Genomic DNA, 20,033 nt, shown 5'->3' on the forward strand with positions numbered 1-20,033 from the left:
TATTCCAAAAGCACATTCAACATATCGACGTACACGAGACAGACGATAATCGAATATGCGCTTTCGGTTATCCATATCACGTCTAGGAAAAGCTCACATTACATGTGGAGATAATGCAAACCCTTCGTCTGCCACGATTACAAATGGAGCGGCTGAAGCAGAAGATCCGGGTAGTCGTTTGGGCTCTGGCAAGGCAAGTTGGTTGGCGCAAAGCCGTTCATCAATTCTAGAAAAACAGAAGATGCGAGCGTCTGCTGTGCTTCCATAGGCCCCAATATCAACAATAATACATCTACAATTACTGTCAAACTAAGGCCAACAGCACTATAGAAAAATATTGTTTGAAATTTAAATATTAGGACCCTGAGTGAGGCGGTTTCTTAACACGTATGTGTTTGCCATCCAATGCCCCTATGCAGTTTGGAAACTGTGCAGATTGATAAAACCCATCAGCAATTCTAAGCCAATCTTCTGCCTTGGGTTGGGGCATTAGCGCATCTCCACTGCCAGATAAGTTGACATATGTGACATACGATCCCAGATATAATTGAGATTCCCAGCAGATACTCATAATGCAAGGAGGCAAAAGAGTTCCCAGTTGCAAGGAACCTGTAAAGAGAAAAAATACATTTATAAGTTCCCATTTAATAAATCTAAATATTTAACAGTTATAATTAACGATAGACTAATAAACTTACCTCAACGTGACTAGAAGTTTTTCTTCAGGGGAAATGCTGCGCCTTATGTTTGTGTCCAGAAAAGTGAGTCCAGAACGGAGAGACGCAAGCAACATATCAAAAGCAGCGACAGACATACGGCAATAACCCTGAAATGTATCAGGGTGCTGCCACAAGTCGAAGTACAAGGTGTGAAAGTGGCCCTTCTGTAGGCGCTGTTAGACAATGGGATGGACCCACCGCCTCATCCTTCTCGGTTCTTCAGACAGCATAACTGGCTGCCGTCCAAATCTCTGAGAAACTAGCCAGTACCGAAGAACCTCTAGTTCATTAGCCATGATACACAAGAAATATAGCCCAAAACAGATGCCGACCAAGCACAAGTTTCACACTAAGCTCTCTGTGCAATAAAAGCCAGACAAAATGGCGCTAAAGCAATCTGACAGGATTATTTTATACACATTTTCACCTTTTTTTTTATTCAACACTTAAATCTTTATATAAAATGTAAAATACAACTTCCGTTTTTTTTCAGATCCGCAAAGCCATACAGTCGTGTGAATGGGTCCTTAAGGTACTGAGTACCGTCCTGGTACTCGAGTGCACGGATGAGAGAGTAATTCTCTGTACAGGCCAGCCATTGAAAATATGAACACAAGATTCAGCTTCTCATCAGCCATGAGCTAATTAGGTGGACATTCTGAGAGGGAATAAAAACACTAGTGGGTGCAATAGAAAGTATGCAATAACATTTTATAAAATTATTCAAACTGAAAAATTGGTAAAAGTCATATAATCATGGGCGAACTACTTTATTATATATTATACAAACAGGTCCACTTATGGTGTACAATGCTTAAATTCTCCAGCCATTTGAATGCAAATGAACAATTTCTATAATGCAGATCTCAACACTTCTGGCTCACCGTGTGCTGCAAAAGCAGGCAGCTCATTTTCCAGAAATATAAAACTTATTTTTTTCATAGTTTAGGGCAAAACTCATTTGATCCTTTCTATGTAAGAATGTACTGAGAGAAGCAAAAACTGTGATACAGTGCTGCCTATAGACAGTGGTCTATGGTTTTGCTGATATCCCTAATAATGGTACAGCATAGCTACCTATAGGTGGACCTTGAGAAACTGTTTTATCCCTTCTGGAGGAGAACTGCTTTGCAAATGTTTCCCGGGAGCAATGTCTGTAAGACTCCTTAAACCACTTGGATCTCCACAAGGAGAACTAGTCTTTTCCTTTAACCTTGGGTAATTTGCTTACTCTACTGCACTGCATATAGTCAGTCATGGAAAGATATACAATGAGTGGTGACTGTATAAAAAACAGAAATCATTTATTGGGTTTCCTTGCCTGGTACATTCGGCTGTCAACCTTGTGTACATGCTGTCCTTCAATGAAAGGATGCTGCATCCTGCATCTGTCTGTCATGGCTGAATCTCCATGCTTGATATTAGTGGTGATTTGAGAGGCAGATATTACAAAACAATCACTAGTGATATCCCAGCGTTCCCTGGAGTCTGACTGGACTGCTGGGATGGTTCCTGCACACTCTCTGTTAAGTCTAGGTATTCAGGGAAGAGAGTCTCTTGTACAACTTCTGGAGCTGTGAGTATCATCTCCTGGTCAGTGTCCCTTGTTAGACCTTCAGTGTGATCATCCTTACAGGTGGCTTCAACATAACACGCTTCATGAATGGAGGAAGCTACAGACTGGGAGGTGTCTTGGGGTGCTGTCTCACGGGGAACTGGATGCTTGCGACTTTTGTGGGCAGCAAGGTTATCTCGCTTCTCAAACCTCTGACCACAAATATCACAGGGGAACCTATAGAAAGAATCAGCATCATGTTTCTTCATATGCCAGTTCAGGGAAGCCTTCTGCCTGCAGGTAAAGCCACAGAACTCACACCTATAAAAAGAAGACATTAAAGAGCATTTCTTCCTAACATAATATAAATTCTAAAAGCAACAACAATAAGGAATATAGATACAGGAGTTGTGTGGAGTCTGATAGCTACTTATAGTGTCTTGTAAAAGTATCAACCTACCTCAAGATGTTTTTTATTTACATAAAATGAAAACCTGAATAATCTTGTTTGTGTAAGTATTTGGAAAATCACATCTTTCTTTAATAACATCTTTATATCTGCTGTGGTAAGTTTCTATCAGATCTACACAGAGTAATTTTAGTCCATTCTTCCCAGCAGAAATGATACCCGTTGTTTAGGTCCATCAGTCTACGGGACTGATGTACACTGCTCAAAAAAATAAAGGGAACACTTAAACAACACAATGTAACTCCAAGTCAATCACACTTCTGTGAAATCAAACTGTACTCTTAGGAAGCAACACTGAGTGACAATCAATTTCACATGCTGTTGTGCAAATGGGATAGACAACAGGTGGAAATTATAGGCAATTAGCAAGACACCCCCAATAAATTCGCCACTGGCACCCTGTGCTCTTCACAGATGAAAGCAGGTTCACACTGAGCACATGTAACAGATGTGACAGAGTCTGGAGACGCCGTGGAGAACGTTCAGCTGCCTGCAACATCCTCCAGCATGACCGGTTTGGCATTGGGTCAGTAATGGTGTGGGGTGGCATTTCTTTGGAGGGCCGCACAGCCCTCCATGTGCTCGCCAGAGGTAGCCTGACTGCCATTAGGTACCGAGATGAGATCCTCAGACCCCTTGTGAGACCATATGCTGGTGCAGTTGGCCCTGGGTTCCTCCGAATGCAAGACAATGCTAGACCTCATGTGGCTGGAGTGTGTCAGCAGTTCCTGCAAGACAAAGGCATTGATGCTATGGACTGGCCCGCCCGTTCCCCAGACCTGAATCCAATTGAGCACATCTGGGACATCATGTCTCGCTCTATCCATCAACGTCACGTTGCCCCACAGACTGTCCAGGAGTTGGCAGATGCTTTAGTCCAGGTCTGGGAGGAGATCCCTCAGGAGACCGTCTGCCACCTCATCAGGAGCATGCACAGGCGTTGTAGGGAGGTCATACAGGCACGTGGAGGCCACACACACTACTGAGCCTCATTTTGACTTGTTTTAAGGACATTACATCAAAGTTGGATCAGCCTGTAGTGTGTTTTTCCACTTTAATTTTGAGTGTGACTCCAAATCCAGACCTCCATGGGTTAAAAAATTTGATTTCCATTTTTTTATTTTTGTGTGATTTTGTTGTCAGCACATTCAACTATGTAAAGAACAAAGTATTTCAGAAAAATATTTAATTAATTCAGATCTAGGATGTGTTATTTTTGTGTTCCCTTTATTTTTTTGAGCAGTGTATATAGCTGAGTACTGTACTTGACATCAGTCCCACGGACTTTGAAAGAAGTGGCAGTACGCATGTTAGATTGCTGTTCCATTCAAATTCCTGCTCAATGCACACCCAAATTGAAGGCTCAAGATGGGGTTGGTGGAGGTGGAGTGGAGGACCAAGGGTGGAGCACCCCAACAATCAGACATCTTTCACCTATTCTGATAAATGCCATTGAGAGAAATCCCTTTTAAAGTTTCCCTGTACTATGAAAAACTTTTGATATGTTATATTGCGAAGGAAAAATACATGTCACCAGTACATACTAAATGGTAAAACACTGGGTAACACTGACATGGAAAGAGACTTAGGAATTTTAGTGGACAGCAAACTAAGCTCCAGAAACCAGTGACAGGCAGCTGCTGCCAAGGCCAATAAGATAATGGGTTGCATCAAAAGGGGCATAGATGCATATAGCGTCAGTTAATAGGGCATATAGCATCAGTAAATAGTGCACATAGGAGTGCACTATGAGCGGATGTTAGGGTCTCTGTTAGGGGCCTCTGTTGCAAATATCTTAATAAATACAGGACAAAATAGAGAAGCATGCTGCACTAATCAGGTCAGCGCGTGACCGGCAGAAGAGGAGGGTTAGATTGGAGGGTCTAATCTAAGTTATGATGAAAATTGAGGTTCTGATCGTAAGTCTGGTGAACAATATTTTTATTTTTGTTTTCCTCCTCTAAAACCTAGGTGCGTTATGAAACGAAAAATACAGTAATGAAATACAGTATATGCAAATTCTCTATCGTACAGAGTTAATGTTAACTTACTGAAGTGGTTTCTCCCCTGTATGAATACGTCTGTGTATGAGGAGGTTACTACTGCTCCGAAATGCACGTGCACAGAATTCACAGATAAAGTCCCTCCGGTCTGAGAAAACAAACAAAAAAAAAAGTGAGAATGTTTCCACATACAGTGGATATAAAAAGTCTACACAGCCTTGTTAAAATGTCAGGTTTCTGTGATGTAAAAAAGACAAAGATAAATAATTTCAGAACTTTTTCCACCTTTAACCACCTCAGCCCCCATAGCTTAAACACCCTGAAAGACCAGGCCACTTTTTACACTTCTGACCTACACTACTTTCACGGTTTATTGCTCGGTCATGCAACTTACCACCCAAATGAATTTTACCTCCTTTTCTTCTCACTAATAGAGCTTTCATTTGGTGGTATTTCATTGCTGCTGACATTTTTACTTTTTTTGTTATTAATCGAAATTTAACGATTTTTTTGCAAAAAAATGACATTTTTCACTTTTAGTTGTAAAATTTTGCAAAAAAAACGAGATCCATATATAAATTTTGCTCTTAATTTATTGTTCTACATGTCTTTGATAAAAAAAAAATGTTTGGGTAAAAAAAAAAATGGTTTGGGTAAATGTTATAGCGTTTACAAACTATGGTACAAAAATGTGAATTTCCGCTTTTTGAAGCAGCTCTGACTTTCTGAGCACCTGTCATGTTTCCTGAGGTTCTACAATGCCCAGACAGTACAAACACCCCACAAATGACCCCATTTCGGAAAGTAGACACCCTAAGGTATTCGATGATGGGCATAGTGAGTTCATAGAACTTTTTATTTTTTGTCACAAGTTAGCGGAAAATGATGATTTTTTTTTTTTTCTTACAAAGTCTCATATTCCACTAACTTGTGACAAAAAATAAAAACTTCCATGAACTCACTATGCCCATCAGCGAATACCTTGGGATGTCTTCTTTCCAAAATGGGGTCACTTGTGGGGTAGTTATACTGCCCTGGCATTCTAGGGGCCCAAATGTGTGGTAAGGAGTTTGAAATCAAATTCTGTAAAAAATGGCTGGTGAAATCCGAAAGGTGCTCTTTGGAATGTGGGCCTCTTTGCCCACCTAGGCTGCAAAAAAGTGTCACACATCTGGTATTGCCATACTCACGTGAAGTTGGGGAATGTGTTTTGGGGTGTCATTTTACATATACCCATGCTGGGTGAGAGAAATATCTTGGCAAAAGACAACTTTGTATAAAAAAATGGGAAAAGTTGTCTTTTATCAAGATATTTCTCTCACCCAGCATGGGTATATGTAAAATGACACCCTAAAACACATTCCCCAACTTCTCCTGAATACGGAGATACCAGATGTGTGACACTTTTTTGCAGCCTAGGTGGGCAAAGGGGCCCATATTCCAAAGAGCACCTTTCGGATTTCACAGGTCATTTTTTACAGAATTTGATTTCAAACTCCTTTCCACACATTTGGGCCCCTAGAATGCCAGGGCAGTATAACTATCCCACAAGTGACCCCATTTTGGAAAGAAGACACCCCAAGGTATTCGCTGATGGGCATAGTGAGTTCATGGAAGTTTTTATTTTTTGTCACAAGTTAGTGGAATATGAGACTTTGTAAGAAAAAAAAAAAAAAAAAAACATCATTTTCCACTAACTTGTGGCAAAAAATAAAAAATTCGAGGAACTCGCCATGCCCCTCACGGAATACCTTGGGGTGTCTTCTTTCCAAAATGGGGTCACTTGTGGGGTAGTTATACTGCCCTGGCATTTTCTAGGGGCCCTAATGTGTGGTAAGTAGGTATATGGCCAGTGAAATCCGAAAGGTGCTCTTTGGAATGTGGGCCCCTTTGCCCACCTAGGCTGCAAAAAAGTGTCACACATGTGGTATCGCCGTATTCAGGAGAAGTTGGGGAATGTGTTTTGGGGTGTCTTTTTACATATACCCATGCTGGGTGAAAGAAATATCTTGGCAAAAGACAACTTTTCCCATTTTTTTATACAAAGTTGGCATTTAACCAAGATATTTCTCTCACCCAGCATGGGTATATGTAAAATGACACCCCAAAACACATTGCCCAACTTCTCCTGAATACGGAGATACCAGATGTGTGACACTTTTTTGCAGCCTAGATGCGCAAAGGGGCCCACATTCCTTTTAGGAGGGCATTTTTAGACATTTGGATACCAGACTTTTTCTCACGCTTTGGGGCCCCTAAAATGCCAGGGCAGTATAAATACCCCACATGTGACCCCATTTTGGAAAGAAGACACCCCAAGGTATTCAATGAGGGGCATGGCGAGTTCATAGAAATTTTATTTTTTTGGCACAAGTTAGCGGAAATTGATATTTTTTATTTTTTTCTCACAAAGTCTCCCTTTCCGCTAACTTGGGACAAAAATTTCAATCTTTCATGGACTCAATATGCCCCTCACGGAATACCTTGGGGTGTCTTCTTTCCGAAATGGGGTCACATGTGGGGTATTTATACTGCCCTGGCATTCTAGGGGCCCTGAAGCGTGAGAAGAAGTCTGGAATATAAATGTCTAAAAAAATTTACGCATTTGGATTCCGTGAGGGGTATGGTGAGTTCATGTGAGATTTTATTTTTTGACACAAGTTAGTGGAATATGAGACTTTGTAAGAAAAAAATAATAATTTCCGCTAACTTGGGCCAAAAAAATGTCTGCATGGAGCCTTACAGGGGGGTGATCAATGACAGGGGGGTGATCAGGGAGTCTATATGGGGTGATCACCCCCCTGTATGGCTCCATTCAGATGTCAGTATGTGTTTTGCGGATCCGATCCATGCATCAGTGGATCCGTAAAAATCATACGGACATCTGAATGCAGCCTGACAGGGGGGGTGATCAATGACAGGGGGGTGATCAGGGAGTCTATATGGGGTGATCACCACCCTGTAAGGCTCCATTCAGATGTCCGTATGTGTTTTGCGGATCCGATCCATGCATCAGTGGATCCGTAAAAATCATACGGACATCTGAATGCAGCCTGACAGGGGGGTGATCAATGACAGGGGGGTGATCAATGACAGGGGGGTGATCAGGGAGCCTATATAGGGTGATCACCCCCTGTCATTGATCACCCCCCTATAAGGCTCCATTCAGATGTCCGTATGTGTTTTGCGGATCCAATCCATGTATCAGTGGATCGGTAAAAATCATACGGACATCTGAATGCAGCCTGACAGGGAGGTGATCAATGACAGGGGGGTGATCAATGACAGGGGGGTGATCAATGACAGGGGGGTGATCAGGGAGCCTATATAGGGTGATCACCCCCCTGTCATTGATCACCCCCCTATAAGGCTCCATTCAGATGTCCGTATGTGTTTTGCGGATCCAATCCATGTATCAGTGGATCCGTAAAAATCATACGGACATCTGAATGCAGCCTGACAGGGGGGGTGATCAATGACAGGGGGGTGATCAGGGAGTCTATATGGGGTGATCACCCCCCTATAAGGCTCCATTCAGATGTCCGTATGTGTTTTGTGGATCCGATCCATGTATCAGTGGATCCGTAAAAATCATGCGGACGTCTGAATGCAGCCTTACAGGGGGGTGATCAATGACAGGGGGGTGATAAATGACAGGGGGGTGATCAGGGAGTCTATATGGGGTGATCACCACAGTCATTGATCACTCCCCTGTAAGGCTCCATTCAGATGTCCGTATGTGTTTTGCGGATCCGATCCATCTATCAGTGGATCCGTAAAATTCATACGGACCTCTGAATGGAGCCTTACAGGGGTTATCAATGACAGGGGGGTGATCAATGACAGGGGGGTGATCAGGGAGTCTATATGGGGTGATCTGGGGTGATCAGGGGTGAATAAGGGGTTAATAAGTGACGGGGGGGGGATGTAGTGTAGTGTAGTGGTGGTTGGTGCTACTTTACTGAGCTACCTGTGTCCTCTGGTGGTCGATCCAAACAAAGGGGACCACCAGAGGACCAGGTAGCAGGTATATTAGACGCTGTTATCAAAACAGCGTCTAATATACCTGTTAGGGGTTAAAAAAAAACACATCTCCAGCCTGCCAGCGAACGATCGCCGCTGGCAGGCTGGAGATCCACTCTCTTACCTTCCGATCCTGTGAAATCTTGCGTCTCGCGAGATGACGCACGGATGCGTCCAGGAGGAATGAATCAACCACCTTCCGGACGCATCCGTGCGTTAGGCGGTCGGGAGGTGGTTAATGTGACCTATAAACTGTACCACTCAATTGAAAAACAAACTGAAATCTTTTAGGTAGAGGGAAGAAAAAATATAAAAATAAAATAATATGGTTGCATAAGTGTGCACACCCTTAAACTAATACTTTGTTGAAGCACCTTTTGATTTTATTACAGCACTCAGTCTTTTTGGGTATGAGTCTATCATCATGGCACATTTTGACTTGGCAAGATTTGCCCACTCTTCTTTGCAAAAACACTCCAAATCTGTCAGATTGCGAGGGCATCTCCTGTGCACAGCCCTCTTCAGATGACCCCACAAATTTTCAATCGGATTCAGGTCTGGGCTCTGGCTGGGCCATTCCAAAACTTTAATCTTCTTCTGGTGAAGCCATTCCTTTGTTGATTTGGATGGATGTTTTGGGTCGTTGTCATGCTGAAAGATGAAGTTCCTCTTCATGTTCAGCTTTCTAGCAGAAGCCTGAAGGTTTTGTGCCAATATTGACTGGTATTTGGAACTGTTCATAATTCCCTCTAGCTTGACTAAGGCCCCAGTTCCAGCTGAAGAAAAACAGCCCCAAAGCATGATGCTGCCACCACCATGCTTCACTGTGGGTATGATGTTCTTTTGGTGATGTGCAGTGTGGTTTTTGCGCCAAACATATCTTTTGGCATTATGGCCAAAAAGTTCAACCTTGGTTTCATCAGACCATAACACCTTTTCCCACATGCTTTTGGGAGACTTCAGATGTGTTTTTGCAAAATGTAGCCTGGCTTGGATGTTTTTCTTCGTAAGAAAAGGCTTTTCGTCTTGCCACTCTACCCCATAGCCAAGACATATGAAGAACATGGGAGATTGTTGTCACATGTACCACACAGCCAGTACTTGCCAGATATTCCTGCAGCTCATCTAATGTTGCTGTAGGCCTCCTGGAAGCCTCCCAGACCAGTTTTCTTCTCGTCTTTTCATCAATTTTGGAGGGACGTCCAGTTCTTGGTAATGTCACTGTTGTGCCATATTTTCTCCACTTGATGATTACTGTCTTCACTGTGTTCCATGGTATATCTAATGCCTCTGTGGACCATGGGTTTAAGCTCTCTGTGGACCAGGAAAGACCAAGCAGAGCAGCTGAACTTTATTTGGGGTTAATCAGAGGCACTTTTAATGATGGTAGGTGTATGCAGACTCATATTTAACCCCTTAGGGACCCAGGACGAGAATGGCCGGCAGTTAGCGCTAGAGGACGAGCGTTCTCGTTCTGCAGTCATTCCTCCCCCCCGCGTGCGGTGCCGCGATCAGCAGCAGAGATCCGGCTGTTACTGACAGCTGGATCTCTGCTGCATCCGGTGGATTAACCCCTCATATGCCGCGGTCAGCGCCGACCGCGGCATATGGGAGGTTTGCGCTCCCTCACCTCATCCATCGGTCTCGCGCTGCTGTGGCGGGCACTCGATGGTTGCCATGGCAGCCCCAAGCCAAGCATATACGGAGGCCTAAGAGTCCATTTCCAAAAATAAAGTAAAAAATAATTGTAAAAAATATGGAAAAGACATATAGACATATTAGGTATCGTCGCGTCCGTATCGACCAGCGATATAAACATATCACATGACCTAACCCCTCAGATGAACACCGTAAAAAATAAAAACTGTGCTAAATAAACCATTTTTTGTCACATTACATCACAAAAAGTACAACAGCAAGCGATCAAAAAGGTGTACGCCCACCAAAATAGTACCAATCTAACCGTCACCTCATCCCGCAAAAAATGAGCCTCTACCTGAGACAATTGCCCAAAAAAAAAAATATATGGCTCAGAATATGGAGACACTAAAACATCATTTTTTTGTTTTAAAAAAGCTGTTATTGTGTAAAACTTACATAAATAAATAAAAAGTATACATATTAGGTATCGCCGTGTCCGTATCGACCGGCTCTATAAAAATATCACATGACCTAACCCCTCAGATGAACACCGTAAAAAAAATAAAAAATAAAAACTGTGCTAAATAAACCATTTTTGTCACCTTACATCACAAAAAGTGTAATAGCAAGAGATCAAAAAGTCATATGCACCCCAAAATAGTGCCAATCAAACCGTCATCTCATCACGCAAAAAATGAGACCCTAACTAAGATAATCGCCCAAAAACTGAAAAAACTATGGCTCTCCGACTATGGAAACACTAAAACATGATTTTTTTTGTTTAAAAAATGAAATCATTGTGTAAAACTTAGATAAATAAATAAAAAGTATACATATTAGGTATCGCCGCGTCCGTGACAACCTGCTCTATAAAAATACCACATGGTCTAACCTGTCAGATGAATGTTGTAAATAACAAAAAAAAAAAAAAACGGTGCCAAAACAGCTTTTCTTGTTACCTTGCCTCACAAAAAGTGTAATATAGAGCAACCAAAAATCATATGTACCCTAAACTAGTACAAACAAAACTTCCACCCTATCCCATAGTTTCTAAAATAGGGTCACTTTTTTGGAGAGTCTACTCTGGGGGTGCATCAGGGCGGCTATAAATGGGACATGGTGTCAAAAAAACCAATCCGCAAAATCGGCCTTCCAAAAACCGTATGGCATTCCTTTCCTTCTGCGCCCTGCCGTGTGCCCGTACAGCAGTTTACGACCACATATGGGGTGTTTCTGTAAACTACAGAATCAGGGCCATAAATATTGAGTTTTGTTTGGCTGTTAACCCTTGCTTTGTAACTGGAAAAAAAATATTAAAATGGAAAATCTGCCAAAAAAGTGAAATTTTGAAATTGTATCTATTTTCCATTAATTCTTGTGGAACACCTAAAGGGTTAACGACGTTTGTAAAATCAGTTTTGAATACCTTGAGGGGTGTAGTTTCTAGAATGGGGTCATTTTTGGGTGGTTTCTATTATGTAAGCTGCACAAAGTGACTTCAGGCCTGGACTGGTCCTTAAAAAGTTGGTTTTTGAAAATTTCAGAGAAATTTCAAGATTTACTTCTAAACTTCTAAGCCTTGTAACGTCCCCTAAAAATAAAATGTCATTCTCAAAAAGATCCTAACATGAAGTAGACATATGGGAAATGTAAAGTAATAACAATTTTTGTAGGTATTAATATGTATTGTAGAAGTAGAGAAATTGAAACTTGGAAATTTGCTAATTTTTCCAAATTTTTGGCAATTTTTTTTCTTATTTTTATAAATAAAAATGTTTTTTTTGGACTCCATTTTACCAGTGTCATGAAGTACAATATGTGACGAAAAAACACTCTCAGAATGGCCTGGGTAAGTCAAAGTGTTTTAAAGTTATCACCACATAAAGTGACACTGGTCAGATTTGCAAAAAATGGCCTGGTCCTGAAGGTTAAAATGAGCCCGGTCCTTAAGGGGTTAACATAATTTTGAATGTGATTGCTTAATTCTGAACACAGCTACATCCCCAGTTATACATTTATGTAACCACATGATTTATTTTATTTTTTTTTCTTCCCTCCACCTAAAAAATGTCAGTTTGTTTTTCAATCGAGTGGTACAGTTTATAGGTCACATTAAAGTTGGAAAAAGTTCTGAAATGATTTATCTTTGTCTCATTTTTTTACAGCACAGAAACCTGACATTTTAACAGGGGTGTGTAGACTTTTTATATCCACTGTATACTAAAGCCCTTTATTCAAACTGCTAAATGTCCATCAACTTCCTAGATTATGTTCACATCTACTTGGAGGCTCTGTTAGGGGCCTCTGTCGCAAATTTCTTAAAAAATGACAAAATAGAGAAGCATGCTGCGCTAATTTGTCTATTAAAATGCCAGGTGCTGGTGTCAATCCAGCCTTAGTTGTATCTTATAGGAAACCTTGGTGACAATCAATATCGGCACTGGGTATGGGTAACTAAAAACTATTAAAAAGGAAACTGTGGCTGGGAGGGATAAAACACGGTTGATGGCAGCATTTCAGGGCATTGACTGGGAGCAGCTCACGTTGTCACATTATACAAAGGATAAATGGGAGAGCTTTAAATCTACGTTAGGTAATTATACTGCAAAATTTACTCTGGTAGGTAACAAGTGTAAATGGCTAAAATTAAACCTCACATGGCTCACAGCTACTGTAAAAAGGGCAATAAATGACAAAAAATGCACTCAAAATACAAATCTGAGGGGTGTAGCCTTAGAACTTTAAAGAATAACTTACTAAAAATCAGTAAAAATACTAATGAATGGCAGGTGGCCAAAGAGAACAAAAAAAATCACAAACAATTCTTTACATATATAAATGCTAAAAAGCCAAGGTCTGAGCAGATAGGTCCCCTAAATAATGGTAATGGGGGTTGCTCACTAAGGATCAGGAAAAGGCAGAGCTACTAAATGTTTTATATAGCTCTATATGTACAAAAGAAGAAAAAAGCCGATATCGCTGGTGCAAGGGTGGTTAGTAAGGTACATCCAGTTAAATACTAAATTGGCAAACTGTAGATATGGTCCAAGCTAGTTAAATAAGGTAAATGCTCCTCCTTATTAACCACTTAAGGACCACAGGTTTATACCCCCCTAGTGACCAGGCCCTTTTTACAAATCGGCACTTCACAACTTTAGCGGTTTATTGCTCGGTCATGCAACTTACCACCCAAATGAATTTTACCTCCTTTTCTTCTCACTAATAGAGCTTTCATTTGGTGGTATTTCATTGCTGCTGACATTTTTACTTTTTTTTGTTATTAATCGAAATTTAACGATTTTTTTGCAAAAAAATGAAATTTTTCACTTTCAGTTGTAAAATTTTGCAAAAAAAACGACATCCATATATAAATTTTTCTCTAAATTTATTGTTCTACATGTCTTTGATAAAAAAAAAATGTTTGGGTAAAAAAAAAAAAATGGTTTGGACAAAAGTTATAGCGTTTACAAACTATGGTACAAAAATGTGAATTTCTGCTTTTTGAAGCAGCTCTGACTTTCTGAACACCTGTCATGTTTCCTGAGGTTCTACAATGGCCAGACAGTACAAAAACCCCACAAATGACCCCATTTCGGAAAGTAGACACCCTAAGGTATTCGCTGATGGGCATAGTGAGTTCATAGAACTTTTTATTTTTTGTCACAAGTCAGCGGAAAATGATGATTTTTTTTTTTTTTTTCTTACAAAGTCTCATATTCCACTAACTTGTGACAAAAAATAAAAACTTCTATGAACTCACTATGCCCATCAGCGAATACCTTCGGGTGTCTTCTTTCCAAAATGGGGTCACTTGTGGGGTAGTTATACTGCCCTGGCATTCTAGGGGCCCAAATGTGTGGTAAGTAGTTTGAAATCAAAATGTGTAAAAAATGCCCTTTGAAATCCTGAAGGTGCTCTTTGGAATGTGGGCCCCTTTGCCCACCTAGGCTGCAAAAAAGTGTCACACATGTGGTATCTCCGTACTCAGGAGAAGTTGGGCAATGTGTTTTGGGGTGTCATTTTACATATACCCATGTTGGGTGAGATAAATATCTTGGTCAAATGCCAACTTTGTATAAAAAAATTTCAAAAGTTGTCTTTTGCCAAGATATTTCTCTCACCCAGCATGGGTGTATGTAAAATGACACTCCAAAACACATTGCCCAACTTCTCCTGAGTACAGCGATACCACATGTGTGACACTTTTTTGCAGCCTAGGTGGGCAAAGGGGCCCACATTCCAAAGAGCACCTTTTGGATTTCACCGGCCATTTTTTACAGATTTTGATTTCAAACCACTTCTCACGCATTCGGCCCCTAAAATGCCAGGGCAGTATAACTAGCCCACAAGTGACCCCATTTTGGAAAGAAGATACCCCGAGGTATTTCGTGATGGGCATAGTGAGTTCATGGAAGTTTTTATTTTTTGTCACAAGTTAGTGGAATATGAGACTTTGTAAGGGAAAAAAAAATCAAAAAAAAAAATCATCATTTTCCGCTAACTTGTGACAAAAAATATAAAATTCTAGGAACTCGCCATGCCCCTCACGGAATACCTTGGGGTGTCTTCTTTCCAAAATGGGGTCACTTGTGGGGTAGTTATACTGCCCTGGCATTTTCCAGGGGCCCTAATGTGTGGTAAGTAGGTAAATGACCTGTGAAATCCTAAAGGTGCTCTTTGGAATGTGGGCCCCTTTGCCCACCTAGGCTGCAAAAAAGTGTCACACATGTGGTATCTCCGTACTCAGGAAAAGTTGGGCAATGTGTTTTGGGGTGTCATTTTACATATACCCATGCTGGGTGAGATAAATATCTTGGTCAAATGCCAACTTTGTATAAAAAATTAGAAAAATTGTCTTTTGCCAAGATATTTCTCTCACCCAGCATGGGTATATGTAAAATGACACCGCAAAACACATTGCCCAACTTCTCCTGAGTACGGCAATACCACATGTGTGACACTTTTTTGCAGCCTAGGTGGGCAAAGGGGCCCACATTCCAAAGAGCACCTTTCGGATTTCACCGGCCATTTTTTACAGATTTTGATTTCAAACCACTTCTCACGCATTCGGCCCCTAAAATGCCAGGGCAGTATAACTACCCCACAAGTGACCCCATTTTGGAAAGAAGACACCCCAAGGTATTTCGTGATGGGCATAGTGAGTTCATGGAATTTTTTATTTTTTGTCACAAGTTAGTGGAATATGAGACTTTGTAAGGGAAAAAAAAATCAAAAAAAAAATCATCATTTTTCGCTAACTTGTGACAAAAAATATAAAATTCTAGGAACTCGCCATGCCCCTCACGGAATACCTTGGGGTGTCTTCTTTCCAAAATGGGGTCACTTGTGGGGTAGTTATACTGCCCTGGCATTTTCCAGGGGCCCTAATGTGTGGTAAGTAGGTAAATGACCTGTGAAATCCTAAAGGTGCTCTTTGGAATGTGGGTCCCTTTGCCCACCTAGGCTGCAAAAAAGTGTCACACATGTGGTATCTCCGTACTCAGGAAAAGTTGGGCAATGTGTTTTGGGGTGTCATTTTACATATACCCATGCTGGGTGAGATAAATATCTTGGTCAAATGCCAACTTTGTATAAAAAATTAGAAAAATTGTCTTTTGCCAAGATATTTCTCTCACCCAGCATGGGTATATGTAAAATGACACCGCAAAACACATTGCCCAACTTCTCCTGAGTACGGCAATACCACATGTGTGACACTTTTTTGCAGCCTAGGTGGGCAAAGGGGCCCACATTCCAAAGAGCACCTTTCGGATTTCACCGGCCATTTTTTACAGATTTTGATTTCAAACCACTTCTCACGCATTCGGCCCCTAAAATGCCAGGGCAGTATAACTACCCCACAAGTGACCCCATTTTGGAAAGAAGACACCCCAAGGTATTTCGTGATGGGCATAGTGAGTTCATGGAATTTTTTATTTTTTGTCACAAGTTAGTGGAATATGAGACTTTGTAAGGGAAAAAAAAATCAAAAAAAAAATCATCATTTTTCGCTAACTTGTGACAAAAAATATAAAATTCTAGGAACTCGCCATGCCCCTCACGGAATACCTTGGGGTGTCTTCTTTCCAAAATGGGGTCACTTGTGGGGTAGTTATACTGCCCTGGCATTTTCCAGGGGCCCTAATGTGTGGTAAGTAGGTAAATGACCTGTGAAATCCTAAAGGTGCTCTTTGGAATGTGGGCCCCTTTGCCCACCTAGGCTGCAAAAAAGTGTCACACATGTGGTATCGCCGTATTCAGGAGAAGTTGGGCAATGTGTTTTGGGGTGTCTTTTTACATATACTCATGCTGGGTGAGAGAAATATCTCGGCAAAAGACAACTTTTCCCATTTTTTATACAAAGTTGGCATTTGACCAAGATATTTATCTCACCCAGCATGGGTATATGTAAAATGACACCCCAAAACACATTGCCCAACTTCTCCTGAGTACGGCGATACCACATGTGTGACACTTTTTTGCAGCCTAGATGCGCAAAGGGGCCCACATTCATTTTATGAGGGCATTTTTAGACATTTGGATCCCAGACTTCTTCTCACGCTTTAGGGCCCCTAGAATGCCAGGGCAGTATAAATACCCCACATGTGACCCCATTTTGGAAAGAAGACACCCCAAGGTATTCAATAAGGGGCATGGCGAGTTCATAGAATTATTATTTTTTTTGGCACAAGTTAGCGGAAATTGATATATATATTTTTTTCTCACAAAGTCTCCCTTTCCGCTAACTTGGGACAAAAATTTCAATCTTTCATGGACTCAATATGCCCCTCATGGAAAACCTTGGGGTGTCTTCTTTCCGAAATGGGGTCACATGTGGGGTATTTATACTGCCCTGGCATTCTAGGGGCCCTAAAGCGTGAGAAGAAGTCTGGAATATAAATGTCTAAAAATTTTTACGCATTTGGATTCCGTGAGGGGTATGGTGAGTTCATGTGAGATTTTATTTTTTGACACAAGTTAGTGGAATATGAGACTTTGCAAAAAAAAAAATAATAATTTCCGCTAACTTGGGCCAAAAAAAATGTCTGAATGGAGCCTTACAGGGGGTGATCAATGACAGGGGGGTGATCAGGGAGTCTATATGGGGTGATCACCCCCCTGTCATTGATCACCCCCCTATAAGGCTCCATTCAGATGTCCGTATGTGTTTTGCGGATCCGATCCATGTATCAGTGGATCCGTAAAAATCATACGGACATCTGAATGCAGCCTTACAGGGGGGTGATCAATGACAGGGGGGTGATCAATGACAGGGGGGTGATCAATGACAGGGGTGTGATCAGGGAGTCTATATGGGGTGATCACCCCCCTGTAAGGCTCCATTCAGATGTCCGTATGTGTTTTGCGGATCCGATCCATGTATCAGTGGATCCGTAAAAATCATACGGACATCTGAATGCAGCCTTACAGGGGGGTGATCAATGACAGGGGGGTGATCAATGAAAGGGGGGTGATCAATGACAGGGGGATGATCAGGGAGTCTATATGGGGTGATCACCCCCCTGTAAGGCTCCATTCAGATGTCCGTATGTGTTTTGCGGATCCGATCCATGTATCAGTGGATCCGTAAAAATCATATGGACATCTGAATGCAGCCTTACAGGGGGGTGATCAATGACAGGGGGGTGATCAATGACAGGGGGATGATCAGGGAGTCTATATGGGGTGATCACCCCCCTGTAAGGCTCCATTCAGATGTCCGTATGTGTTTTGCGGATCCAATCCATGTATCAGTGGATCCGTAAAAATCATACGGACATCTGAATGCAGCCTTACAGGGGGGTGATCAATGACAGGGGGGTGATCAATGACAGGGGGATGATCAGGGAGTCTATATGGGGTGATCACCCCCCTGTAAGGCTCCATTCAGATGTCCGTATGTGTTTTGAGGATCCGATCCATGTATCAGTGGATCCGTAAAAATCATACGGACATCTGAATGCAGCCTTACAGGGGGGTGATCAATGACAGGGGGGTGAACAATGACAGGGGGGTGAACAGGGAGTCTATATGGGGTGATCACCCCGTCATTGACCACCCACCTGTAAGGCTCCATTTAGACGTCTGTATGCGTTTGGCGGATCCGATCCATCTATTAGTGGATCCGTAAAAATCATATGGACATTTGAATAGAGCCTTACAGGGGGGTGATCAATGACAGGGGGGTGATCAATGACAGGGGGGTGATCAGGGAGTCTATATGGGGTGATCAGGGGTTCATAAGGGGTTAATAAGTCACAGGGGGGGGTTGTAGTGTAGTGTAGTGGTGTTTGATGCTACTTTACTGAGCTACCTGTGTCCTCTGGTGGTCGATCCAAACAAAGGGGACCACCAGAGGACCAGGTAGCAGGTATATTAGACGCTGTTATCAAAACAGCGTCTAATATACCTGTTAGGGGTTAAAAAAATCACATCTCCAGCCTGCCAGCGAACGATCGCCGCTGGCAGGCTGGAGATCCACTCGCTTACCTTCCGATCCTGTGAGCGCGCGCGCCTGTGTGCGCGCGTTCACAGGAAATCTCGGCTCACGTGGGATGACGCCAATCGGCGTTAGCATAGCCTGGGGGAGCCGCCGCAATGACGCCTTTCGGCGTTACAGTTGCGGGAAGTGGTTAAAGAGGGGTGCTAATAACTTGGGTGTGTGTACCTGCACAGACTCACTCTATCCAATCAGTGCTGCCATGTTCAGACTGTGCAGGTACACCCCCCCCCCCAAATTGGTTACCACCCCTCTGTACCCTTACTGAAGGCTAATAGCAATTCATTCATAACTTCTAGTGGAAATAATAAAGAAATGGCACAACATAGAGCTATACAAATAGACGTTAAAACAGGCATGTCAGGAGAGGTGACCAATCCTCTTTAATACAAATATTGAAGAGAATAGGGCCCGATACTGACCCCTGAGGTACCCCACTAGTGATGGTGACCCAATCTGAGTGTGTACCGTGATTATCTGGAGTATATCAGATAATCACTCTGTTTTCTATCACTGAGCCAGTTACTTACCCACATACACACATTTTCTCCCAGTCCAAGCATTCTCATTTTATATACTAGCCTTTTATGTGACAGTATCAAATGCTTTAAAGAAGTCCAGATATACGACATCCATTGACTCATCCTGGTCAAGTCGAGAATTTACCTTCTCATAGAAGCTGATTAAATTAGTTTGACATGACCGATTCCTCATGAAGGAATAGTGGATGATATACTCCAGATTAGCATCCCTTAGAAAAGGGTCAGCTTACCTACGAGAGATGTTAAACTTACCGGCCTATAGTTTTCGAGCTCTGCTTGTGACCCCCACATTTGCTAATCCACAATACTGTGTAATGCTCCCTGTCAATACAGAGTCCTTAAAGGCTATGTAAACTTTTGGGGTCAATTTTTTCATTATTGCATTGTACTCATTTTGAGCTAAAAATAATGTTTTAAATTCGCCTTTATTAAAAAAAAATAGAACTCTTTTTTTCTGTACAGAGCTGACATGCTCTAGTAGCATCTTTTGGATTTTCTGTCTTTTCCGTCAGACCAGGAGCAGACGGACTCCTTATCTCTGCTCTCTGACCTTATAAACACTCATTATAGTTCAGTTCTTA

The 20,033-nt window shown here is 41.9% G+C and overlaps 1 protein-coding gene across 2 annotated transcripts in view; it reads right to left on the reverse strand.

Moving 5' to 3' along the window:
* Positions 1-1,373: 1,373 nt before the first annotated feature.
* LOC121004292 (zinc finger protein 692-like) overlaps positions 1,374-20,033 on the reverse strand; it is a 403,767-nt gene continuing 385,107 nt past the window's right edge. Inside the window, exons 10-11 of one of the 2 annotated variants that reach the window (XM_040436456.1) lie at positions 4,795-4,894; positions 1,374-2,595 (exon numbers count right to left, since the gene is read on the reverse strand). In XM_040436456.1, coding sequence (XP_040292390.1) covers positions 2,166-2,595; positions 4,795-4,894 — 530 coding nt within the window. In that variant the 3' untranslated portion in view covers positions 1,374-2,165. The remainder of the gene's footprint in view (positions 2,596-4,794; positions 4,895-20,033) is intronic. The other variant, XM_040436455.1, reaches the window with a different exon arrangement.

The sequence above is a fragment of the Bufo bufo genome, chromosome 6, assembly GCF_905171765.1.
Source record: "Bufo bufo chromosome 6, aBufBuf1.1, whole genome shotgun sequence".
Classification (NCBI taxonomy): domain Eukaryota; kingdom Metazoa; phylum Chordata; class Amphibia; order Anura; family Bufonidae; genus Bufo; species Bufo bufo.